At 39.8% G+C, this 27,337-nt stretch overlaps 2 protein-coding genes across 2 annotated transcripts; both read right to left on the bottom strand.

Annotated features, from left to right (window-relative positions):
* Positions 1-901: 901 nt before the first annotated feature.
* LOC146682662 (uncharacterized) lies at positions 902-6,685 on the bottom strand. Its single transcript, XM_085446969.1, has 4 exons — positions 6,234-6,685; positions 5,498-5,535; positions 2,409-2,604; positions 902-1,005 (listed from the first exon to the last, which is right to left on the bottom strand). Exons 1-4 carry the CDS (start codon positions 6,391-6,393, stop codon positions 902-904), a joined length of 498 nt encoding a protein of 165 aa, XP_085303095.1. The 5' UTR covers positions 6,394-6,685.
* An 829-nt stretch (positions 6,686-7,514) lies between these two features.
* eif3eb (eukaryotic translation initiation factor 3, subunit E, b) lies at positions 7,515-17,556 on the bottom strand. Its single transcript, XM_085446121.1, has 13 exons — positions 17,415-17,556; positions 16,813-16,930; positions 16,016-16,133; positions 15,826-15,868; positions 14,617-14,721; positions 14,385-14,510; positions 12,658-12,782; positions 12,209-12,335; positions 12,017-12,118; positions 9,255-9,364; positions 8,867-8,969; positions 8,555-8,689; positions 7,515-7,858 (listed from the first exon to the last, which is right to left on the bottom strand). The coding sequence occupies exons 1-13, from the start codon at positions 17,502-17,504 to the stop codon at positions 7,820-7,822; spliced, it is 1,341 nt and encodes a 446-aa protein (XP_085302247.1). The 5' UTR covers positions 17,505-17,556; the 3' UTR covers positions 7,515-7,819.
* Positions 17,557-27,337: the final 9,781 nt, after the last annotated feature.

Here is a 27,337-nt window from a genome sequence, read left to right as displayed (position 1 = left end):
GGTCGGGTTTTATTTTATGACCTCTAGGCTTTGAAATGCACTAAATCGTGTGATCATCGGTGTCGACGATGCGGCAAAACATGAAAAATGAATAATCTGTATTCCTCGTTTACTCACGCACAAAATATCCAGGATGGCTGTTGGTTTGGTCCCAGGTACACAACCGCAAAACACGGCTCTGCAGTCGTTACGTCGGCGGATACGTTCAGATTTAACCTGCTCAAACTTCGAAAGCCATCATCATCCTCATCCGCAGCGAGAGTCGCGCCTGCGTCCTGCAGTTTCCTGGTTGTGGGATGCTCAGACGCTCAGACCTGGACTGATCAGGGCTGCAGGACGAGCCGAGAGGAGGAACCAGCTCCCTCAGCCTGCAGGCAGCATGCCTCGAGCTCTGCTCGCGCGACGACACCGGCGAAGTTGTCACTGAACAACAGGCACGTTTGAGATAAGGAGGCAGATCTGATTGCGCATGTGAAAACTGAGCTCAGGTTTATAGCGGGGAGGCTGTCGGTTCGCTACGCGTTACACCCTCCACGCTGACTTTTAGTTGTGGTAATGCGGGCAAGCTCATGTGGAGCCTATGAAGGAAATATGTGACTCAAACTGTGGTTCTGAGCGGGTTCGGGTTGGGTGAAGCAATATGAGTAAAAAAAATGATGTGTGTCTCCGTTTCAGTCTGAGAGTTCTGCACTTTCCCCCAAACTTCACAGGAAATCCTTTATAATGGTGTTATTACTCAGGACGCAACGCCAGTGCCGAGCTCAGCACTTGTATGTCACGTGGAAACAGCTGTAGTGTGCTTTCATTTTAAACACCAGAGTGTGTAGCTTACAAAACTACTGTTAAGACAAAGTTTTAAAAACTGAAAGAGATTTTAATAATATTTTACAGTTAAATCAGGTTAAATGTCCGCTTGCTCCTTCGTGCACTTGCAGGTTTTCTCCAGGTATTCCTGATGCCCCACCTGGCGCCCTATCATAGCTGGGATAGGCTCCAGCCTCCCCGCTACAATGTTGGATAAGATGTTAAGAAAGTGGATGAATTAGTAAGGGTATTCCAGCTGGCATCTGACAAGAGCCCTCGTCAGTGAGGCAACAAAATGTCTCCATGACACCGGAGGACTCCCGAAACAGGCCATGAAATGTTGTAGAAGTTCCTGGAAAGACGGTGTAATTGGACCCAGTGTTTAGTCTACATGTCTAAAAACTAAAAGGCCAAACAAGAACACTCTCACAATGAATGATTTTTAATTGTTGGTAATTGATTTAGCACTTAGTAACAGTCCAAGATATTTAAAATTGTTTTATTTAATGACCTCTGCCTGCCCTTTGCACTTTGATTAAAATCCCATTAATGTGTAAAATTGCTTAATTTCATTTCCCTTTGCTTTGTTTACTCTGTCATGTTTTTCAGGTTTCTTTTTTGCTCCAAATGAGACCAACTTGTACTGACTCACATTAAAAACTGCCCTGCTGAGCTATTACATAATCACAACAGTGACTGATGAATGGCAGATTGCTTGTTTGTGTGGCACTACTACATTATTAGTCTCCCACTAGTAGAATGAATTACCGAGGACTCAGACCGGAGGGGTGGGAGTGACGTGCTGGCTCCGTCCCACACAGAGCCCCTTCTTGTATTCACAAATCATGCATGTCACCAGTCCGGAATACCAGCGTCTGAGCCAACTTTGTACCCATTGTGCTGAAGATTTAATCTGATCAACTGAGTGCTTCACAGAGCCGGAGAGCTCTGAGTGAGAGATGCTCCAGGTCATGTTGGAATTACTTTGGTGAATCATTTTTTGCACGTACAGCATGTCAGAACCCAATCAGTGGGGAAATAAGTCATAGAACTCCTGCAGTTATTGCAGGTTTTGGAAAACCAGGTAAACACAGAAGTAATCTAAAAGAGAGCAAACCTCGAATTTTAAGCCCTTAAAACATAAAATAAATTTTATAACACTTGATAAAAAGTAAAAGTCTTGCATTCAGGACCATTTTGTGCAAAACTAGTACCATCGAAACATCCTTTAGTACCTAAAGTAAAAGTACTTATTATGTATGATTTTATAGGAATAGATTTGATTTGATTTAATTTTACAACTGTTTAACTACTCTGGGCATCTTAATCCTCAAGAATCATAATTTATTAGTATATTAACAAAAAAAATTATGGATACAGTTTGTATCTAAAGCTTTAAAAAGTAATGGACACTATGTCTCCAGTCAGCCACATGTCCCATAAGCACCGAGATGAGTTCACAGCAAATCCAGATGAAAAATTTTCAGAGAAAAATTAGCCTTAACTAAGACAGAAAAGTGGAGCATTTTCATTCTTTTTAGGATCCTGAAGTGTGCCATTAAACCAAAGAAAGTAGAGAAAGTGGTTCTGAAAAGGCAGGAAACCTGTCCTATGACTCCTCACCTTCTGCATTGCCACTGTAGTCACAGTTTCCACCCCAGATTTAGGAGTTCGCTTCTTCCTCTTCCTCACTGCAGGGCATGGTGGCTCCTGTCCAATGGCTACAGACTCCTTTGCCACAACATCCTCTGGCTGGACAGAAGCAGATTTCTCTGCCTTTTCTTTTGCCTTTTTCTTCTTCTAAAATGAGACATGTAAAATAAGATCATGTTTAATTGTTTATCATTGTTTAGCTGAGATAAAAAAAGAGTATTTAATCAAGTATTAACACAACATCTAACATATTCAAGATAGAGTTTGTGTGCTGCTTCAGATATATCCACCATCCAACATGGAACAAAGTTCAGGTTTTACTTCCAATTAAAGGACTCATTTTTAAAGTTCACTCTCCAATTACAGATGGAAAACAGATGGTCTCGATAACTGGCACGCACTGATGACTGGGCCAGACAAAGACTTTATTTTAGACACTCATTAAGATTAGCGCTGTCAGGTAAACAAACAAGGTTTTCTTTTTCCTGCTGCTGGAATTCCCTGGCGTGAAATAAAGCCACAACATCATAATTTGTTTAACCTGAGTGGAAGAACATCCATTAGTGAATAGACATACTTTTGGAGTTGACAGGATTAATCCTGAATATCCTTCATCACGTCGCTGTATAGTCTTCTTTAGAGATGAATCTTATCTCATCTTACAGCACTCAAAGGTTTTGCAATATTTTAGGAAGGGAAATTGTGCAGATTTAACCGCAGAAATTATGTTTAACATTTGCATCGTCTAAAACAAACAAGACTTTGTTCACTATTAGAAGATCATCTGTAACCATAATGAAACTATTTAAATGTTGGAAATTGAAATGTAAAGCCACTCAGCTCTGCTGTAACCTCTGCACCACCAGCAGATGCAGGTCATGAGTGGGAGTTTTAATGGCCCTCATTCTCATGGCCTCCTAATGTGTTTTGAAGAATGCAACTGTATTGCATAAATCTTGGTTGGATCCCTCTCCACACGTGTCCACTAGTGTATCTGGTTATTATGCTTTCGCAAACAGAGACCAGCAGATAACTGACAGTAACTCCACCACAGTGCCGGGATATGTGCAGCTCTGCTTTACATAGAGAGACCTCACATGTCTCTTTGTCCATCCACTTGCTACTGCAGAAGAATATGGACCGTTGGTGGCTTGTCAGTGCCATTCAGACAAAGGACTTCACTCATGGAGCCATTTCAGAGAGGCCCTCCAGATTATCACTCACAATGACTACACAGTGCTTCTCTACTGTGTGACAACACTCATTCTGTCTGTGCCAAAACACACTGACGGAGGCCAGCAGATCTCTCAGCAGATCACAAGGCCACTTGCAGTCTACTTAGTAATGGCATCGCAGTGTGACAAGCTTCAGCTGCCAAGAGGTTAGAGTACAAAACATAGAGAGGAAGGACTGCAGAATACATTTATTGGATTTATAACATGTGAACAGCACCAATGTTGCATATTAGCTGCAGCTTCAGTGGCGTATGCAACGCTTTTAAGTAATCACTGAGTTAGGACAGTGACTTTTTTGTGTTGTAGAAAGTGCCAGCTCTGCTTGTAATTAAAGACATTCTCTTACTCACACTGCAAACATTAAATGTATCAATTGCCCTTATTACTCAGACAGAACACCAAATGCTAAAAAAGTATTCACTGTTGGATGAATCACTGATGAATCATATGTTTTTGACATTAAGCTACAAAAGCTTTTTAACCCTAAATGCAGTGAGGCTCTGAGTTGGTCCACCACATTGGCTGAGGTTGAAATCACACAGCTATGACATGCAGCAGAACTGAGGTCCAGGTCATGTTTCCCAGAGGATGCACGTGTGGTTTTGAGTAGAACAATTCAACAACTGATCATTAATTTTTTTCCACTCAAGATGAAGTTCGAGACCATTCAGCTTCAAATGTAACCTGCATTTAGAGTTAATTAGTACAAGTAACATTCTAAATGAAGTTAGTAAACATGTAAAAGCTTGATGCACTGCTGTGATTACAGCATACACAATCTCACAATGGCTACATGTCTTTACGAGTATTTCGTCAGATTTAAAGGAGACATATTAGAACCATAATCTTCAGGGAGTTGACTCACTTAAGTGCTACTTTTAACATCAGCAGATTTGCCAGTGTATTTCAGAACAAACAGAGGTGTAATTAAAAAGCATTAAAATGCATCCGTTTTATTTAAGTGAGTGTTTTGCACACTTGTTCTCTGGAGCAGAAATATAGTTAATTTGACCAATTACACCTGTTTATCCTGCTACTATGTGTCAAAAGGGCTGCTGTGAAAAAAAAATAAGTATCAAAGCTTTTTAATTATTCATTCTGTAAATAAGACTACTGAAAATGAGTGATGGAGCTGAGTTATATTGACATTAACCATCCCAGAAGTCAGACACATCGGGCCCCAATCTGAGCTATTTTTGGCATTTACAGCTTAGTCACTGCCCATGGAAATGTTATGTGGGACAGACATGATCCAAATGCACCTAACATTTGGCCCATATAAGGTGGACGTGTGGCAGAGTTACAGCAGTCAGACCCAACCTGAATTAATGCTGCGAGTCAAGGCCAAATGCGATCCATGGAAACTGTAGATGTGGGCCTCGTTTGGGTCTTATTGGGCGTTGTTATCTTTAGGTTTAATTGACTGTGTGAAATATTTTGACGACATCTTTATGTTAAAAAAATACATGAGAAAATCTTATGGCAGATTTATGGCACATTAGACATAAAACACTAAAGCTGGAAGTTTTCCCAGACAATTTCCATAATGCTGCAAATTATATTTGACGTATACCTGTCATGGATCGGTACACTGATGAACTTGTCAAGCTCGCTGGTCTTGTCAGTTTTTCTCATCAGCAAGGGAGTTTTGATAAAGTACAAGTGAACGAGGACCCCTGAAGTCTAAGGGAGGCATTACAGGCGGACACATTTGTGAATAGATAACTGCTGTGATTGAAGAGCCCTGGAGCTACTGAGAAAAATAAAGAACAACGCACAGTCACTCTTACGAGAGCTTTTCTCACCTGAGTCGGAGCTTTAGATTTGGAGGGCTTTGCCATTGCTGTTTGGAGAAAGAATACACATCTGTCACATGCACAGCTGATAAGCAAAGTTTACTATGATGTTTCAGTTCAGATGGAGCTAGTTTAAAGAATCTGAATATGAGACGATAAAAATAACCTGTGACTTCTCATGGTGGTCACAAGGTGCTTGCAGTGACATGCATGTTACCATGACTCCGCAAATCACCTCAGCTGCGTGTTGACCCTTGTCATCACATATTGTCAAATTTATAACATATCATTAAGCTCACATTACGGACTGTACAACATTAAAATGTAGTTTTACGTGCTCGGTAAAATGGAAAATTACATCTGTGGTGGATAAATTCCTCTCTTTTTTAAAAAAAAAAAAAAAATTGTACTTTTGACTATGAAAGACCCATTGTATCCCCTCACATGGGTAACAGCACATAAAAGTGGTAATAAGAACTGCTCCAACCACAAAAAAAGAGACAGAGCCAACACGAGCTGGCAGTTTCTGGAAAATGTGGATCCTCCCGTCTTGGAAAGGAAACACTGACAATTTACAATTACCAGACTTTGAGGGGGAAAAATGCGTTTCCACTGAGAGAGTAGTAAAAGCGAGCCTGACTTGAACTTGAAGAGTCACAGTAAGCAGCCATGTCAGTTGTAAACCTATCACAGGCCTCCACACACCCACAGAGGGTGAAGGGGTGGGGATCAAGGGCCCACCTACCTGCCAGGTACCTCTCCAGAGAGGGCGATGAGCTATGGTTCCAGCTGTAGCAGCAGAAGGACAAGAACCAGACGAGGAGGGTAGCCAGTACCAGACCTAGGACCCAGAGGAGCCGGGCCACAGCTGGGTTACTGGCAGCCCAGGTTGTCGAAATATCCATGCTGAAGGCTGCTGATCACACTGATTGCCACCAGAAGAGCCTAACTATCTATGCAGTCTAAATCCAGCAGTGTGACAGCAGCAGAGCTCATGGGTGTGCTGCAATTGGCCAGTTTGTGTCCTCTCGGGGCAGCCACTGTGCCTACAGCAGCAGCAGCAAACACAGATGGATACCAGCTGTTCCACAAGGAGCCGGCTCAGACCTCAGCCCACGTCAGCTCTGTGTGTGTGTTAGCTTGTGTCTGTTGTGTTTTACTGAGTCCTGGAAAAGTGTGAGAGTGTGTGTGGGTAAGAAAAACAGTTTGGAGGAGTGGCTAAGAGCTGCCGCAGCAGCTAGCTTCACTGTGAGCCACTCCCTTAGAAGGGATCCTCACACAAAGTGACTGAGACACCGAGGGTCAACTGAGAAATGCACTCGAGGTGGTTTCACATTTTTCCTTGAATACCTGCCAGCTGAAACTTGTGTAATTACAGGGTAGAGTCACATTCTGACACTAGACGGTGTTATAAAGGTGATCTTGTGCTGCAGCCGCACTTCCATTTCTTCACACAACATCTAACCTGCACAGTAAGATCCAGATTATCTCTCACCGATAGTAACAAAGCAAAAAGACACAACACACGTTAATTAAATAGAACCAGTCACCCAACCAGTTTTAAAGGAACCCACGTCCTTACATAGAAGTTTCTAAAGTAAAGTACTGAAGACTGGTTTTACAGGGCATTTACACACCGCAAATATTTACTGAGGATGTGCTATCTTGAAGTAGTCATTACTGTGTCATTCAATCTTTAGAAAAAGGTGCGGTTCAACAATAACTGCACGAGCAGAAACAAAAACGCCGCATGTTAGGATTAATAGAAACACACGAACTGAAAATGATCCAAGGCTGCACCTGACGCTTAACCTTATGAGAGATTTTCCTCTAACAGCGAGTGTTTGCAAAAGTTACAAGTTTCATTCATTTGTCAGCAAATCATAGAAACTCAAAATTAAAGTCATTGCAGTCTTACAGATGTGCAACTTTTGAAATGTTACCACTGTCTGCAGATCTGCAAGCATCAAACGAAAAGTAAACCAACTGTGCCATCTAGTGGCTGAAAGACGACATAGGACATCAATAAAGGGGGGCAGAAATCTTTAATGTAAACTGTCATGTAGGTTTTTAGATGATTACTTTCAGAGTGCAAGGAAATAAGCTTCATCTTAAAAAACAAATAAAAATAAATCTACTCATAGCAGATTATAAATAGGTTATCATGTAACATCTTGAGTATCAATAAGCTGCCTCGCTTCATTGCTTTTATTGTTCAATGACAGGCAGTTAAATAAAAACGGTGGATAAACTGACAAATCTGTCAATAAAAAGCTTCAATAACATCCCGAGAGGCTTCCGAATCTTCCTGATGCTCGTTTCAGCTCGTGCTCAGTAGAAGCCGGAGTCCTGAGCAGCCCAGTTCGGTGTCTGAGGAAATGACACACAAAAAAAAAAAAAAAAAAAAAAAAACACATCAAAAAGAGAACAAACACAAAGGTAACAAGAAATTTGTTCCAAATTAGGAACCATCATAATAAAAAATACCTGCCAGCTATTCTGTCAAACTGACTGACAGCTGGGAAAAAAGTTCACATTAAAATAATAAAATCTTACAAAAACTACTGAAGTACTGCAAAATTAAAAAAGGAAAAGAAAACCAGGAGCCATAATTATAACGAACTGAGACAAATACAACGAAATATATGCTCCTGTTTTTCCACATTTATCCATCAGAGGGCAGTAGCACGAAGGAAAAGCGTCTGACACATGATTATGCAGGTGAGACACATTTGTATATTTAAATACAAACACAAACGTTTGTATTTTAAATTGTGTTTTAATTCACTTGTCCCACAGACGAGTGATCATGCTTACTGTTATCCTGCACAGATAAAAATCCTGCAGTATTCACTCAGGCTTGAATAAAATACTGAATAGAAATGATGGTTTGCTGCCAGCGTTACAATCAAATGCTGTCATGATGTTTGCAAGAAAATTTAGTTTTCTTAACTTTGTTGGACCAAACAGAAATGCTTCACTGTGCTGTTCATTTTGTCTTCCAGCAACAACAAACACGACCAATGGGTGACATCTTTTAATCCCTGTGCAAAGTCCTCAGATTACCTCGTTCCTGCTGCTGTGTGCCAGCTTTTTCTCAATGTTCATCGCCAACATCTGACTGCGGAAGGACAAGCTCTTGGTCTTCTCGATCACCTGTTGGTACGGCGACACTGCGTTGTTGCCCATCACGACGTGACCCTGAGAAACACTCGCAGGAATTAATATTTCCCCCCTCAAGGACTGATTTTAAAGTACTTCAAAAATAGCGCTCTGACAAGCAAAGAAATACACAGTGTTACTACTCAAATCAGCAGTCATGGCTGTTTACGCTCAGTGATTTGAAGCTCATCTGGATCAGCGAATGCAGAGCCTCACCAGTTTTGAGTCGATCTTGGCATCAAGTCTGGCGTTACGGATGAGGTTGACGATCCACCTCTCCGCCTCCTCAGGCGTCATGTTGAGTTTGTCTGCCAGCATGCTGGGAGGAGAGAGTGAAAGAGGACGAGGCGTTTCATTTCAGTAAATATCCTCTGGTTAAATGCAAAAGTCTGCTTTTGAATATACTTTAAAAAGAACAAGGACACGAGGTTAAAAAAAACAAAGTAAATAAATATGGGAGCACAGAGGTCAAACAAGTTCAGAATATGAATCAACTGGGCACAAAAAGTTTACAGATCTTGTAGGTTTAAAAAAATAAAACTTTTCCTCTAAAAGCAATTATAACTTCAGAAATAAAGACACTGCATAAAAAACCCTGACATACTTGATGCTGATGCACTGATGAATGCGGCAAAAGGTTTCAAAGATGAAGAGTCGGGCATTCTCGATGAAGTCCTCCAGACAAGCGACCAGAAAGAAGTCGTTCACAAGAACCTGACAGGGACAAAAACACCAGAGTGGTGAGCATCCATCAGGGTTTATACATACCAGGAACAAACAGAAGACCGAATGTTCTACAAATGAGCAATTTTTAGTTCCCCTCTGCCAAATACAGGGTTTGCTTTTCAGCAAGGAAATAACTACATTTCTGCCCCGAAAGATTACAACCCTCACCCTGCAGTGCTGAAAAGGTGCGTATATTCAGAGCATAATAATACCACCACATGGCAGCCACACATTATGTGCAGGCAAATATTTTCTGTGATTTAGATCTTCAGCTACTGGTTATTCAAACCTGCATATTAAAATATCTCAGTGAAAACCATCCAAGTAACGATGCAGCACACATTTCTACAGAGGCTTTTTTTGTATAATCACACAGGGCTGTCAGAACTTGCAGCTGAAGTAAGTAATGCTTTTATATTTACAGCAGACAGCAGTGGATGGCACAGCCCTTGGTTTTCCTCACGTTTGTGGGAGTGAGCCTCAAACCAAAATCAGGACCTTGCTAGTGGGCGATACCCACCATCTGTTAAAAATAAATCAAAATACTGGTGCTAGAAGAAAATACGCACCATAGAAAAAAATCCTTCCAGCAAAATGCCTTTATGAAACAGTGTCTTACATGTATGTAAATTATGCATTAATGTGCTTAATCAGTTCGTGTGTGTGTTGCTTCTGAAGTGGTTTTTCTTACATATTATATATAAAGTGCTACAAGATGTTAATGCGTGTTTATCATCAGCCTCAGTACCAATAATATACTACTTTCCATGTTTTGGTAAATTTAGTTTTAAAAGGCTACTTCTAACACATCTCAGCTTCATCACTAAGCAGGTATGTGTGCAGGGCTGTGGTAATCTCTCTACAGTTAAAAACATCCATGCTTTTTAAAGCCCACAGTGTTTTGACAGATCAGTGGAAAACAGCTTTTTTTAAATGACCCCACACACACACCTTTGACATCAAATATTTTGCCAAAGGACAAAAAAGACAATGAGAGGCATCACACCGGTGTTTGTTGTTGAGACTATTTTTATATTGTATATGTTATTATATTAGGTGCATTTGTCACATGTTGAGTTTGAATAGTTTTAGTTGTAAAAGAGATCTTTCTATTAAAAACGAAATAAAAGGGAAATAAAAACACAAAAGGAGCATTACAAAAGTAATTAGCTCAGGTTGTACGTAGCGCACTGAATCAACTCCACACTTTCACAGTAAACTCTGCAGACGCCACATTTACACATTTAAGTCCTGCTTTCTTTCATTTAGTGCCTCAGAGCTGTTTGATCTGCTGGTCTGTCTGCTATCGACTGACGAAGCTGTGGATGGTGCTTCTCCAAGCAATATTTAAGACCGTTTAAAGAACCGCTTAATACAGAAGTTGTGTCCTGTGTTGATCACTACAGACTTATTTGGGAAATTCTGTCAAGCATTTCTTTGACTTGAGGTTATGACAGCAATGCATCAGAGCTGGTAAAGCAGAGTCTTTACTAAAAACTAACCACTCACAACAACACTGGTTAAGATTTATAGAATCTCATTCTTGCAGCTACGTACGGTACACAGTATTTAACTCCATCGTCATGACTAAATTTAACCCACATGGACATTCGGCCCTTTTAACCATCACTGGAGAGCACAAAACAGTTTTTTAAAACCTACCAACATCATTCAAATCCCTAATGATTAGAAATCTGTCACTAAACAGAGTACTACTAGGCTGCGACTGCATTTCTACAAAAATAAAAGCGGCAGCGCAGAGGAAGGATGTTTGAGCGATCTCAAACTTCCAAGAGTTTAGATTTATGAACACACCGATGACAGACAGATGATATTGTGGTTTCATTTCGCAAACAGCTGTTGTGTAATAAATTAAGTCACTCACCACTTCAGCCACACTGAAGCAGCTTGCTAGCTCACTGATTGTTTTCATATTTCATAGAGGACACGAAGCAGGGCCGTGCAGACATCAACTACTTCCTGTCAATCAAGTTCTCAACAAGACTTTAATCCTCAAACTGCACACCGCAAAACAAAAGCAATCATGTTTATACAGTAATTAAGACAAGTTTTTGATCTCCAGAGAAAGAAAAATTAAAAATGTAAATTTATATCCTCTTGAGTGTTACAAACCAACAGAATCCATGACAACAGACTTTCTTAATGAACTATCTTCATTCTTCCATCATTGCGCTCACTCTGCGTATCTGACAGGATAGTTGAAGGCTTTGCCAGCGCTGCATAATTTATACAAGAGGGGTTAAAAGCGAATTGATGAGAGTGCTTCGAGAATGTGCAAAGTGGTCCCCGAGCACAACTGCAAAATAGAAGTCAAGGGTTTTTAAAGAGAAGGCAACCGAGTCCGAAATCTGACAGCTGTTCCGCTTTGAAAATCAAACTGAATAAAAGTAAGAGCCAGCAAATCAGGCCAGACATGGATTTGCTTGGGTTGAATAGCTGCAAAGTTAAATGCCTGGGACTCAGGAGATCACAGCACCAAGGCTGAGGGGGGCTTCATATCACCCCTCAGTCCCAGCTGACAGCCAACTTTTGTGGGGCGATTTAGGCCTGTGCACGATGACAAAAGCACACCGTCAAAGACGAAAAACTGAACGAGGACGCTCAGGATGCTTTTCTTACCGACTCGCACTCCCTCAGCTTCTTCTGTGCGCTGTCGAAGTCAAAGTTCACGTAGAGACACTCCACAAACTCCGTGATTGGGTCCTTGTATGTGTAGGACTCCTTCAGGCGTGAGAGAGAAGCCATCATGTTGATTAAGTCCTCAAGGCACATTTGAAATAATTACTATAATCAACAGTTTCTCGGTCTTACCTGTTGAATGACTTTCACCAAGTCCTTGAGAACTTGCCTGCGCTTTCGTACATCTTTGTTGGTGATGACTGCGGTTGTGAGATATCGCAGGATATGCGGGCACATTGTCTGGATGGCATTCAGGTATCTGAAAAGCACAAAGGCAGCACGGAGCCAGACAAAAGTTATTCTTCACAATTAAATTGGTAGTATCAGCAGTCATTATATTTCAAAAAAGAACCAAGAAAATGCATTCACATAAAGAGAAACTGATAATACAAAAGTAAGGTGGCAGTCAAACTAGTAATATCTTCAATAATGTTCAAAGGTTTAAAAAATGATGTCCAAATGTCCTTGAGGATGGAACATCCAACATAAGCAGATGACCGCATCAGTGGCCTGAGCACAAGCCTGGCATTATATTAGAAAGATGACTGTTCTGTGATATAACTGATTATACAGTGACTCACTGAGGCTGGTAGAGGAAGAGCTCGATTATGTTGTCCCTGCCTTTGGGATGGTTGAAGAACACAAAGAGGGACCAGTGAATGAGCCAGGTCCTCTGCTGGAGTGACTGGAGTGGAGAGCTCACAGACTGAAAGGAAACACAACAAAAAACATGAGAAAATGTGACATCAGGCCGGGGTTTCCCGCAGCATACGGCAAACACAACCACACGCCAGGCATCAGCACAGCTTGGTCTGTATACCAGGGATTATTTTTGCCACTATAAACCTAAAACCAACAACTACACAGGAGTTTAAAAAGAAGAACATGAAAAAACATCCTAGAAGATGCACATATGGTATACATGTGAAAATCTCTGGGGACTTCCTTCTGGAGTTATCACTTTCACAAGATTTTCAGAAAGGTTGACCTTCGACCCCAAACTTGAGATCGGGTCACTGAAATTCGACTCTTCCAAGATTAGTAGATGCACCTACGGTATCAATTTTAAAATCCCACACGGCCTTATTGTCAAGTTATTGCATTCACAAACTTCTCCCATCTGCGTTTTACGGCTGAGAGAGAAAAAGCTGAAAACAGGCAAATGCTCTGACTTCACACGGTTTTATCTGTCCGCCAATACCCATCAAGTAGTGTGCGCTAATGAATGTGGGGAAAAAGCATTAAATGTGACTCAGTAAGTTAGTTTCTATTCATGATGAAAGTGAGAAATCAGGTGTACCGTCCTCCCTTCTAAAGCTGGGCTACAGTAGCTGAAGGCCTGGATTTTACTCTGTTGTGGACACGAAAAGCTGGAGACCTGACGTCTGAGTAGTCATTCCTCTTATACTTCTTTAAAGTTTACTGTCTGTTCCCATGCATGGTTGGTGTACTGTAATATGAACAAGTCACAAAAAACAGGCAGACACGCAGACGTCTGTGTGGACCCTCACGCTCACTGTCAGATGCTGAAATTTATGTCACAGGGACCCAAGCAAACCCAAGGGTAAAACACACTTTAATCATGCTTAACCAGGATTTGGTGCTTTCTTATTTTATATTCACATAAACGTGGAAAACAAACCACCAGGAAACTCTTTCTATGGCCTCTCATGAACAGCATGGTTGGCCAGAGCTTTTAAGCTTTGCTGCCAGTGTGACTCAAGATTCACAAAACTGAGGCCTCGGTCACACTACAGCCCCTTTTCCATTAGTACCTACTTGGATCGACGCACCGCGGTTCATCATAGTTTTCAGGGTTTTAGGTCACAGTACCTGCTACCAAAACCTGCTCAGCTGGGGCTCCAAGTGATCCGAGCAGATACTAAAAATGTAACATTGATGTGCCACTGATTGGCTGGTCAGTTAGTCAATGAATCGTGGGAGCATTGCATTCACAAAAATCGAAACCGCCATTTTTGAAACCCAGCAACGAGTGAAATGCTACAAAAAACAATGGCGTGGTCCCAAGTCTTACGAAAAGCCACAGACCGAGCAGCAGGTATATCGTCGCCTTGACATCCACCTTTGTTGTAGCGTTTTCTATATCGACCACAGGTTGGCAACCTGTCTGTGTGACTGGGGGCTTTAATTCATCACCAGCGTGTGACACAAATGTTTGCCGATCAGAAAAGCATCTTAATGCACTTTAAAAAACAAAACAAAAAAACAAACAAAGTTATGCAACTTTTTTGAGCACACCAGAGAAGTGGATGTGCACCTCAAACAATCTCTTTAATTATTTTCTTACATTGTTGTCGATAGTTTCCCTTAGACGAGTGAGATCCTCCATGGCTGCTTCCCAGTTCTGCATCAGGATCTCAGAAGCCAATTTTCCCCACAGGGAGCTCAGTGCGTTCCTGTCTGTTGAGGGGACCTGAGCAGATAGCAACAAGTTATCAAACCACACCAAGTGCTGTTTAAGAAAAATTAAAGGCATCCAACTTCATATTTACTACACAGTGTATAAGTTCACATCTTACCAAGACGCGGAAGAAGTAGAGGTATTCTGCAGCCCCAGAGTAGTTACCGCATTCATACTGGAACTTGGCGTACTTGTAAAGAGTATCCAGATATTCTTGACGAAACTAGGAAGTAAAATATAGGCGATTAAAATGGAAGCTACATTTCACTGAGTTCTTCCATCAGTACCTGTACGATAATAAAACTGTCTTGAAGCATAATCAGTGAACTTGGTAATAAAATCCCCCAAAGTTGATTCTGTTAACCTGCGTTTTCACTCAATTCAAACTAACGTCTTCAGTCTCAGATGATTTCCCACAGCCTTATAAACAATGCTGCTGAATAACGACAGAAACCAGCACCACTGCTCGTTAGCTGAGACCAAAGAAGCCTCTTGGATGAGCGATGAAATCTAAATGAACAAAATCAACTTTTGGGATAAAACTGTCATTTTTAAAAAGGTATAACATCAAGTGAGGATGTGTGTAAGTAGTCAATTAAATGCTTAAATGCTGAGTAATGGTTGAAATTGCCTTTACATACAGGCACAATATTCATAATGTTTAACATTGTCTCATTTATTCTGTTTTCAGACTACTAGAGTTATCATCTGATCTTGTTTTTCTCCTGTTTAACTAGTCGATTATACATCCTCTTGATTCAGGCTAAAATGAAAATTATATTAAGTCTACAGCTGTGCAGTACAGTGAAATCAATGCTGCATGTTTAAAAAAGTGCTACCATCAATTTCCTCTCTAAGAAATCTGACAGGGAGAGGCTGGAAAGCTGACAGCAAGTGGCTGATTAGTGAATGTGGCAGCATCTTTCATCTTTTTTAGTAAAACAAAGCCCTCCCCTCCCTGACAACAAGCCCCCTTTTCTAATGCACACGATGTGGACAATGCTGGCATGCACTGACTAGTCGGTAATAAGAACTGTAATTTATCTGTACATTAGATTAAAAGACTAAAATTAAGGAAAGAAATTAATTAGAAATCAACAAGTATTTACTCTGATTTTTGAATTAGTAATGAGCACACTGGTGCATCATGTTTGATGTTTAAGGATTCACAGATTTGGATAACAGTCCTGCTGGCTCACTGTGACAGCTGGTTGTTATGGAAACTAAAGCACACATCTAGCTCCCAACTTCCAAGATTAAAATGCAGTGCACCTTTTACCAAATATGAAACACATTGTGCATACACAGCTAACATTTAAATACTCACATTGTGCTTTTCTGACAGATAGTCAAACAGCATCCTCCCATCCCTGGTGAAGATTAAAACAAACAGATGAGATGATGTCAAACAGCTAGACGACTTTCACAGATCACATAAATAAAAATCACAAGAGTAATCTGATCAGAGCTGCAGTGAAGAATGGACAAGGCTTCTGAGAGAGATGAATTTTTCTGACCTCGTGGACTGCATCTGTCGAGTGGTCTCCGGGTCTTCAAACATCTTGACGATTGGCTCCGTCTCTGACTGGAGCTGCTTCAGCTGGGCCACTACAGTACTTCTCTTCTCCCTTAAAGCTGAAGCAGAACAATAAAACACATCAAAAACAAATCAGCAGCAGGTAGACAGATTTACTTTGGCTGAAAACAAATAAATGAATGCAGGACACTACAAAACCAAAGCAAAACGTTCCCTTTAAATGTAACTTAAAAATAACTTTAACCACCTAAGTTCATATTATGTTACTAATATTTCATGATCTCTTAACTCTAAACTGTCCAAGTGTGATTCATCAGTAGTTGGACAGTAATTAAAGTTACACTACAAAGGTCTGGCTTCTATGCTAAACTTTGCTTAAACTTAAAGATTAAGGAAACAATACATAAGATAAGATGGTTTTCTCCTAGATCAAAAGGGGCCTTTGGGGTTGACCAAACACATAACAATGGTTGGTTCCCGTATAGTTAAAGTAAAGAGTTTGTGTTACCATAAAGCACATTACTGTAACCCATTTAAATAACTAAAATGCATTTAAGCTTTACTAAATTAAACCTGGCTCAATTATTTAAGTGGAAAATCAAGATCGCTTTGTTTTATTCACAAGAAAACTCTGTATAACTACGGAAAAACCATTGCTAGCTTAAAGAGTCTGTAACCCATCTGTGGTGAGAGGCATTGTGAACAAATCAAATGCGTCTGTGGTACAACATCTCTTACTGTGTCGTAACAAAGCAAAGTGTTGAGTTGTTTTCTTACAGTGTGGGATTTCCTTGTCCGGATACAGATTTTTGTACACATCCATGGCGAAATCCACCATGTTTGTGTCGCTGAGTAGGTCCAGCTTTCCCTGGAGGAGTTCCTTCTCATTGTAGATCTGTTACAACAACACACATATTCACAGGATTGGTTCCCTTTGAAACGCGAATTCAAATAATGAAACACCGGCATAAACGCTCTTTAATAGCGCCAGGATTATCACAGCAGACACGTGAATGGGGTTCCTCCCATTCAGTCAGCTGTTATGCTATGTGCTCACTATAGTCGCTAAGCTATAAGCTAACACGCGGGGTAACAATCATAAGCCAGTTACCTACTGCATGCCTGTTTTATACATTTTCTAACCACTTATGGTGTCGCCAACTAGCATTAAAACAATAATCTGGTTATAAAGGACTAAAGTGTATACCCAGTTGCAAACTAGCTGTTAGCTGCTAGATGACCGGCTATCTAACGTGACTGTTAGCCAGTTAGCTCGCTAGGTCGCATCGCTGCCGGCCACAATCATATTTCACCCTATAAACCCCGCCAATAAACAACTGCATTTTACTTTTACACATATCACGCAAAAACCTCCATACCTCTTTCACAGACAAGAACTCCAGCAAAGGGAAAACCAAATGCCGGTCCAGAAAATGTGCAATCTTGGTGGTGAGATCGTACTCTGCCATCTTGACTGGCTTCAAAAGCAAACTTTATTAACAAAAGAGCGACAACAAGGCTCTGCTAGAGAAACTCAGAGCCCCGCCCCGACCTTGAGACCGCTAAAGCGACGTCATCACATTTCCGGTGAGCGCTTCATTCATTTTGGCTCCTTAGTCCAGCTATCTATCTATTCATCTATCCTTGCCTGTCTTCATTTGGTTAGCCATTAATTAAATAGCCATTAATTAAATTATATAAAAATAATTTAATGTTGACTTTTAAGCCCGCTCTGTGCTCGCAACAAAATATAGTTGAGATTTTCTGCCACTGTGCGCCCCCGGTTGTGACCTGAGGTCCTCGACCAAGGCTCTGGTGGCCATCCCACAGTCTGGGCTGAGAACCAAGCAGGCTTTTCCTGTCAGGACACCCACTCTCTGCAACAACATCCCTGAGGAGATCAACAAGCTCACTATCAACTTTTAAATCCATCTTAAAGACATATTTTTATAACCAGACTTACTATTCTGCTAGTGAGTTTTTAAAATGTCTTAATTTTTATTTGTTTTAAATTTTTGTCTTTGATTTCCACTTTTCTTTCCCTCTGTTTCAGCATTCCCAGCCCTAATGTTGTTTCACTTTTATCTCTTCTTAAATATTTTATGTGTTGTTTGTTGAAGCACTTTGTAACTTTGTTTAGATATTTTTATTTTAATTGGTAAGAAAAAGTCATTAGCAAAGTTGTAAGTGCACATACTGTAAAAATTAGGTAAATGAGAGAAAAAAGGTTAAAAATTAAAAGAAGAAAAAAAACCTCTTTATCCACAGACAAATGGCAACAGGTAAAAAACAAACAACAACAATGAATGGGCTCATTAAAAACAAACAAACAAATGACTAAAATTGGTCTGCTCTTCTTTTTCATTATCTAACTAAGATCAAATTATTCTCATATTTGCCTAATGAATACTCCAAATCAGCCTAAGCAAACCATTGGCAGGTCAAAAGATAATTCCTGTCAGTGATAATTAGATGTTCTGCTTAAGATCATTGGGCACTTGCATTCTTAAATCTGAAACATATTACCTACCTAAATATTGCTGTACACCAAATGCTCCCTAGTGAGATGTAATATGCAGTCAAATATTTAATCAGTAGTCTTCCCAGCGGGTCACAGTTTATTACAAGATAGATATCTGGAGTCCCTGCTGATCCTATCTACTCAGCTCAGTTTTTAGTTTGTATTCTGAGGTTGCATAATGTTTTCTGGAGCAAGAAATATCAAAGAATCCACCTCATATAGCTCTGATAATGTCACCGTGTCTCTGTAAGTAATCCAACCACATGAATGCACGATTGGTTTCCGAGCTCAAGCTGTGTGCTGGTCTGTGTTATTACAGATTCAGATGGTTATCCCCTGTAGCTGTTAGGCAAACTCCAGACAACCTGAAACATGATGCACTAAATGTTTCTGACTTGGCACGAGGTAAAGACACCTTTCAAATAAGTAAAACTACAAGAAAAAAAACATCTTTTTTATTGTTGAATTGTGAGTGACTGTGTTTTTCACATTTTTAGAGAAGCACTGGGCTTAATCTGAAAGGGTGTTCATTTAATGTATTCTGAAACATTTTGGAGTCTTTGTGCTCCGTGTACATGCAAGGCAACCAGAATGAGTCTCTGCTGTTTTACTGACCCCCCCGAGGTCAGAAAAGGGGCCGGTTAGGCAGGTAGCAGCTGTCACCACAGCCGGGACTGTGATATCAGAAATGTGGGTCATTGAGTTCATCAGCATCAGTTAATGAGCAGGAAAAAAAAGCACTCCTCAGCCCACCGGGGTTGTTACCAGCTCGAACCAGCTCTCATCAAGTCAATACTCATGGAGGAAGATCCGTTCTCTTCAGGGAGGAAGTATTGGTTGTATCCTGAGTCAGATGTTTTGTAGGAGCAGAGGAGGGTTGATTGCACACCTCTGAGCCTCTGAGGCTGCCAGAAAACCAATGATGAGGGAAAGATGGCTCAGCCCGAAGCCAACGTGAGTTCATTTATCTCAATACAAGAGATCAAGGAGCATAAAAAAGGTCTTAGTAATCAAAAATGTTCAAATCTCACTATTACTACGTCATGATCCCTGGCAACCTATAGAGGATGCATATAAATGGTCGAAAAACTATAGCTGATGACCCAAAATGCACAAATTGAACAAAATAAAACTCAAATCAAATCAGAAATAATGTGAAATTTGGAGGAAAGAGTGTGCTTTTCGGTCTGTCTTTGTTAGCATGTGATGGACTGGCGGCCGGTTGCTGCTTATAAGATAACACGTCTGACACACCGACCAAACAAGAGCAAATTTACTTTAAGTCTTGTTGCCCTCCAGAGCACCGTTTCAAGGAAATGTGTCCTTCGACCCATAAAATAGAGACAAAATGTTGTGCATTATCAGGTTTTCAGGTTTAAACTTCCTCCCACCTGGGCTTGACTACTCACACACTCACAATAACAGTAAAAGCATCTTCACGTTTATGTGCTTAATCATCGCTGTTTAATATTTGGTAGTAAATCAAACAGTAGGCTGGACATGTTTTACTTTCTGGTGCAATAGAAGAAAAATCAGATAATCATAATCAAGTCTTATGTCATCCACCGTAAAGCAGGGACGTCCTTAACAATTTTTATGAAAATTCATAGAGCATTTATTCCAGTATGGCGTCTAAGCCTCAGTGGAGGAGGGTTCTGGGCTTAAACCCAGGCAGGGCTCGCCTGTGTGTCCATGTTTGCTACTGAAACGTATGCTTTACTAATGTTGCCTTGGTCCAGGATTCCTGTGAAAAACAGAGATTAAAATCTTAATTTTAAGAGATTCGCTTCCTGGTAACAAATTTATTGAGGCATTTTATCCTCGACTGAAGTAATGGCAATGGCCTGTATTTGTATAGCGCTTTACTAGTCCATAAGGACCCCAAAGCGCTTTACACAACCAGTCATCCACCCATTCACACACACAGTCACACACTGGTGATGGCAAGCTACATTGTAGCCACAGCCACCCTGGGGCGCACTGAAGTGGTGAAATGATCAACAGACTAAAACGAGCAAACATATTTTTTTATGGTGGAGGCAAACATTCGCAATTTGGCTTTTGGAGCTTCTTGGAGAGACTCACTTTTTTCTGTTATATGCTATCTAAAGCTCATTTTGCTATTCGAGGTAGTGAAACTCTTTCCTTGGTGTGTCTGCACAGATACAGTTAAGAGTTAAATGGAGACAGAAAAAGCTGCATATGTAAAACTTTCAAAAAGTGCTCTCTCATCACTTTGCAGCTCTCTCTATTTTCTCAGAGGCCACAGGTCAGCAAAGACATTTTCATTGGCTTTTCACTACCAAGGCAATGAATTCCCACATGAGATCTGCATGGAAGAGGCTGTGCATGCCTTACTGTCGTACATAAAAAGCCGAGACTGAAGGAAACCACTTTCTTGATGGCAAGCATCCCCCCCCTTTCTCTCTGTCCATCTTAGAGGCCAAGACATATCCCAGATTTGATCTCAGTGGCTGGCAGCCTTCCATTTCCACTTCTTTTTATGAGAACAAGAGCCAGCTGGCTGTGGTGCACTTCGCAGAAGAAGCCAAGGATTTAATAAAGACATAAGAGACACAAATTAAACTGATTAATGAGAGACAAAAGTAGCTTTCTATAAAAGATGTAATATTGCATGTCATATCCGCCCTTGGATGGCAATTCAAATTCAGTGATGCCCTCCTATGAGATTTACTATGTCCTCTATGTCCCCATCAGGACCACAAGCATTACAGTCAAAGAATTTCCATGGTCTGATATTAAAGTAGTGGAAATAAAATAGCAAGATGAACAGTCTGTCACGGGGATGCTCGCCTCCCCCTGAACATCAACTTCCAATTCAGTTTCCACACAGTTTCACTGCTAACACAGTCTGTGGGTGATGTTTACTCGTGCATTGGTAAGAAACAAGCCCAGTGATGGCTTGTGGCTTGTTAGGTGCACTTGCTGTGCTGCAATCACCAGGCAACAGTGGTGAGACACTTCCTCACACTGCCCAGCCCTGTAAATACAAGATTTAAGTGACACTAAAGACAAAATAGAAAGAGCTGCTTGATTATTATTATTTACAATCACACTACTCCCTCATTTTAAGCAATTCTACCAAGAAAAACAAGCTAATATGTGGTTAGGGTCCCTCAGTTTTTCCCCCTGTGCGTTTGTGGCTGGAAGTCGACTATAATAGAAGAAAATGAGCAGTTACCTCTGAAAAGTGGCCTGAATAAACTCCCCCCCAACAACCCGATGCACCACAATCTGTGCAATAAATATGAATATGCCATTCTAAACGAGCAAAAATTCAAGGGGCACATAAGAGCCATCTTAGAACCTCGTGAAGCATCTATCGGCTGATGAATCTTATAATTTCGAGTGAGGCAATCTATAGCTACAGCTTTAAATGACGCATTGATTAGCAAAACAGACAGGGTTGGTAACTCTCTACTTACAAAAAAAAAGCAATTTAAATGTAAAAACTCACTTTAATGCTGGTACAATGTTCCAGACCACCAGCTGGAACATGTGCCTCTCTGGTTACAGGAGTGCACACGCAGGAAAAAGTCCCGCAGACTTCTAACACACTAAAAATAATTTACTATTAGCTTCTCCCCTCTGGAAGGAGTCATAGAGCCCAGCTCAGTGTGCCAAAATGTTCCATATGAACATGTTCCAAACTTATGAAGATTTTAATCAGCCAAGAGACGGTGGGAAGCAATTTTAGTAAAATAACACTGCAACAATTATTGATGTCTGGTGTACTGGAGGTGGATAAAAGTCACTTTTATTGTTCCTTATAAAATAATAACAATGATTACGATACATTTTGAAACGCTTGTATGTTGTGTTACATTTTGAAACGATTAGGCTCGGCTTGGTACGCTTGGCTTCTTATAATCTCTTGGCACAGCAAAACACGTCTCCATTCTTCATACAGAGTGCAGCTGGTAGTTGTTGATATCACACTACATCTGTTGGTCGGAAAATGTTAAGCTGATTTCAAATTCGGAGGTTTGGACAAATATCAATCCACCCCAATTCAAAATACTAAAGTTAAGAAGAAAAATCAGGTCGAATGTGACTCATATTAAATCATATATTTAGTTTTGAAACATAGTGTAAGTGCTGTACATAAAGTCCTTCCAGTGTGGTCTAAGAACTGGTAGGCAATCAACTCATATTAGATGAGAATCTTTTAATTTCTTTCCAAGAAAGGTGCTCTAGTCTCCAAAACAGAAGGTTAGGGTTAAAGTAGCTAGGGTTATACCTCAAAATCTTTTTAAATACAGGCACATAAAAGCAGCTCTGTATATATTGAAGACACTCTCATACAATATTAATTCCAGTATTCTTGGCAGTGTCATGGATACAGCCTGTGCTTTGCTCTCTGTGTGTCTGAGTTCACTTCCAGCTATGTATCTCTATTCATCCTGTCAGTCTGTCCTCTTCAGTGTTTGTTTATAGAAAGCTTTTAAGATCTAGAGTCAAATATCTCATGTCAGCATCTATAGGTGATGCAGTTTATTGTCCTATATGTGTTATATGGATTACATTAAATCCGCATGTTATCGAGTTAAATCTAACATGGATATAAGGCACACAAGGTAAACTCATTCCACAAAAGTAAGACCCATTTTTGCTTTTTTCACCTGTCATGAAGATGCTTTTGTTAGTTGTTGTCAACGCTTGTCATCCCAAACAAAGAGCTGTTGTTTTCTCCTTTTCTTTATTTTTTTCACTGAAGAAGAAAAACATGGTGAAAGTGAATCCTCCTCCAAGAACCTCACAAACTCTGAAAGCTTTGCCTCCAATTGTTTTGGGAAAAAATGTTTAATCTGTTTTAGTTCTTGCAAAATGTCACTCAGACAAAGTAGACAAAGCAGACCAGAGGCCTTGAAAGGGTGCCAGTGATGGGCTGTTCGTTAATTACTTTGATATGTAACTAGAGATGGCACGATACCACTTTTTTATGTCCGATACCGATATCATAAATTTGGATATCTGCCGATACCGATATGAATCCGATATAGTGTTTTTTAATCAACAAAACTGTTTTTTAAATATCTTGCTGCATTTTGTATAAGTTCATACTCAAGTTTAAAACAACAACTACACTAAAGCTATTCTGTTATATCTGTATGCAAAAAAAAATATTTCATAGTTCAGCAATACTGATCAATCTAATAAACTTAAACCTACACCATCCTCCCTATTCTGGTATTTTAAAGAGTACTTAGCATAAATATTAAGCAACCTAACTAATAGGGTTCCAACTCCCAGCAACAACAAAAATAAATAAATAAAAAATAGGGAACCACCCCTCACGCTCCACCTCATGATGCTTAATCGACGTAATCAACCTTAATTTGATGCAGTGTGAAAAAAAATGCACAGAAATCAATTATTTTTCAAGAAATATTAAATAGATTCAACATCTTTCTTCAACAAAATTGCAGACTGCACAGATGGTACCTTCCCAAAGGAAAAAGTACTATAGCTTACTAGGGTATATTAGACTTAACAGTTACTATATACAGTAATTGACTTCTATTCATTTTACATCAAATTAAAACTTTGGGTGTCAGATAATTATTTATTAAAAGCTAGACATTTTAAATGAGAATAAAAAAGAAAAGTATGTCTTTGTGCCCCCTTTTCCCTGTTAATGCCCTATCGGCCCCCCTGGCTAAACTTTGCTAGATGCGCCCCTGCACAGTTACCAGCGTCAGCTACGTAGAAAAAGATCCTGGAGTAGAAAGTAATATTAAATACATTCTAACAACAGCTGATCAAGCTTAAACGTGCTGCTGTTGTTCAGCCGCTGGTTTCCTCTTTCTGGTGCAAAGTGGGCCAAAAGCAAACTAGAGACACGGACTCCCGACAGAAAAGCCGATCAGCTGATCGTTAAGCAGTTTCATGATTGAAGTAGCAGCAAGAAGAGGCAGTCGCTTGTTAAGCTTAACGCAGGAATGCTTTACAAACATTCAGAGATGGACTTACACACTTGCTTTACTTCTCTCGGGATAACTTTGTCGGAGATGAAATGCCGGGTTCAGCTCCAAATGCTATCCAGACCACCGACAGGTCCCGCATGCCACAGCCGCTCTATCACGTGATGCATACTGCTCCGACGTGCTAACGTTCTGAGGTGAGTTACGGTGTGTTGCAAGTTTTGTGAGGTGCTTTCGTGATATTTAATGGATCGGATTACATTTTTTATTTTTCTCCGATATCCGATCCAGTAATTTAGGTCAGTATCGGACCGATACCGATACGTAATATCGGATCGGTCCATCTCTATATGTAACCTCAGTATAGTAATGCTAATTTACTGCATGAAGACATTCGCTGCAGGTCCTGCAGGAATTCTTTCATTACCATTCAGGTTACATGAATATTGTATGTTTAAAAACGTGGGATCAAGGACATTAAACCGTAGATGGCTGGTGCACTCAGCCATAGTGATACATTCTCACCAGCAGAGCAAAAAAGACAGAACGAGCACAACGGGGATCAGAAAGTGGCAAATGTGTGGCAAGAACACACACACACAAAGACAAAGTAAGGCAAACAAAATCTAAAACCATTACTCTGTCTGACTGTGCCCGAATGGGGTGCAGTTATGAATTTATGAAGTTATGAAATGGCAAGATTAGTCTGGAAAGTTTGCCTTTAAGAACAAACACAAATAGGTCACAATTATACAAAGTGTATATTGCATATTTATTTCACATAAGCAGCTCAGTAATGTGTTTACAGTTATGCAGTAAGCTAAATCTTTCACATTAAAATGCTAACATGCACAATTTTTACATGTTAGCAGTGTTGGGGAGTAACAGAATACATGTACCAGTGTTACGTATTTAAAATAAAAAAATATGAGTAACTGTATTCCGTTACAGTTACAGTTTTAAAAGGTGATAATTAGAATACAGTTACTTTGTTGAAATAATGGATTACATGGTGGTCTTTTCCTGTTTCATATGTTAGGCTATCCCCTCTCTATCCCCTCTTTAATTTTGGTAATTAAAGGCATTGCCGGAAACCCAAACAAACACGAAAGAGGCTCCAATGTAAGCGCCCTGTTAATGTTGGTGGTGTCAGTTACACAATGGACCCGAATCCTGCACAACAGAGCAAGCAGTGCACAGGCAGGAATGCATTTCTTAGTTGGAAATTCCGACACCACTTCAAATTCAAAGAAGAATTGTGCAATGCAAACTCTGTTTGTTGTTGTTTGTTAAAAAAACAACAACAACAAAAAAAAAAACAACTACATTTTGCGGCTTGTATTCTGTAATCTATAGTGGAATACATTTTAAAAGTAACTTTCTTAACACTGCATGTTAGTTTCAATAGTTTTCCATGTATTTCTCAGGCACTGAAAAATTAACCCAAGTAAATATTAAAAACTGCAGTTTCTTGAGCGGCCACTTGAGACTGACTGCAATGAGAGGGTTAAATGGCCAGATAAACAGCAATAAAGGAAAAGTTGACTTAAAGGTATGTTTTTACAGCAACTTTATATAAATACTTTTCTACTTAATAAAAACATATACGGTGGTTGAATGTTTTTTGTATCATATCCATTCAAAGACAGAAAATTAGCATTGTGATTGACAGGTATGCTAACAGGTAGAGCTCACTTTGACTCATTACAATCGCTTAACCCTTTAAGACCTACCACAGAACAAAGTCCGCCAGAGCTTATCTGTATATTTTTACATGCTGCAGTGCCATTTTTGGGAGCATTTCAAGTTGCTATACATTAATACAACCATTATAGCCCAAATTTTAATAATATGTATGCATTAAGTGAATGGTAACTACATAAATTGCAAAAAAGTGCAATGAACTACAAAAAAATGAAAATCATTTTTGTTTTGTTTGTTTTTTTACATTATTTCTAGTTAGTGAAATTTAAGAGGTTTATCCCTCAAAACTGTAAATACAAAAAAGTTGCACAAAATAGTTAATACAACAGGAAATGGGTTGCATTGTTGTATTTTGTCATGTTTCTCAGGTCTTTGTCTGAATTTCTACGAACATTATTGCTAAGGATTGTCTTATTGCATTGGAGTCACACTGGGTTAAATATGTACACTTGGGTTTTAAGGGGTATTTATTATTTTCTTCTTTTTTTTGGGGTTGTATGGAAGCCCCAAACGCAATTTCATTGTTCTTGACAATGACAATAAATAAATAAATACCAAATACCAAATGTATTTGGAGTGTCTTCATAGTTTTAGTTTTGAGATACACAAATTGTTATTTACTGCAGGAAAAACAAAAATAAATATTATAATATTATATATTAATGCAAATTTGTAAAAAAAAAAAAAAAAAGCAGTGCAATTTGAGTTCTAAGCATCCCAGAAACTATAGAGAAGAGCATAAAGTCAAACATGACTTTTAAAAACACCAGTATAGGCTTATAAGGCCCTGAAGGTAAAAAACTACATTTTCCGGGAAAATGACGCCACTTCCGGTTTGGGGCAGGTAATGGCGGACATGCGATAGTTCGCGCTGATGTCTGTTCCAACATAGGAAGTTTTACGAACAGCTCATCGGATCAGTAAAGCGTGTTTATGGATTATTATGTTTTTGTTGCTGCAAGTGCTTTTATGCAATTTTTGCAAAGCTATATGTGGAAGGAAACCGTGACCTAGGACAAACTGATGGCATAACATGTAAGTACAACTCCTCTGGTTTCATATGCAAAAAAATTTATTGTGATAGCTTATGTGGTTCCAGTTCTACAGGGATTTAAAAATGGTTACGCAAAAC

The sequence above is a fragment of the Copadichromis virginalis genome, linkage group LG22, assembly GCF_057382275.1.
Source record: "Copadichromis virginalis isolate Kocher_CV1m ecotype Utaka linkage group LG22, C_Virginalis_male_GT1.1, whole genome shotgun sequence".
Classification (NCBI taxonomy): domain Eukaryota; kingdom Metazoa; phylum Chordata; class Actinopteri; order Cichliformes; family Cichlidae; genus Copadichromis; species Copadichromis virginalis.
This window is presented reverse-complemented; position numbering and strand designations above follow the sequence as displayed.

What these genes read in the sequence shown, in the direction of transcription:
- eif3eb (XM_085446121.1), bottom strand. Translation starts at nt 17,504, where the DNA reads ATGGCAGAGTACGATCTCACCACCAAGATTGCACATTTTCTGGACCGG. An exon ending in GGACAAGGAAATCCCACACT is followed by an intron (nt 16,134 to 16,812) that starts GTAAGAAAACAA and finishes GTTCTGCTTCAG; the next exon opens with CTTTAAGGGAGAAGAGAAGT. An exon ending in CGACAGATGCAGTCCACGAG is followed by an intron (nt 15,869 to 16,015) that starts GTCAGAAAAATT and finishes AATCTTCACCAG; the next exon opens with GGATGGGAGGATGCTGTTTG.
- LOC146682662 (XM_085446969.1), bottom strand. Translation starts at nt 6,393, where the DNA reads ATGGATATTTCGACAACCTGGGCTGCCAGTAACCCAGCTGTGGCCCGG. An exon ending in TCTGGAGAGGTACCTGGCAG is followed by an intron (nt 5,536 to 6,233) that starts GTAGGTGGGCCC and finishes TTCTCCAAACAG; the next exon opens with CAATGGCAAAGCCCTCCAAA. An exon ending in GGTGAGGAGTCATAGGACAG is followed by an intron (nt 1,006 to 2,408) that starts GTTTCCTGCCTT and finishes CCAACATTGTAG; the next exon opens with CGGGGAGGCTGGAGCCTATC.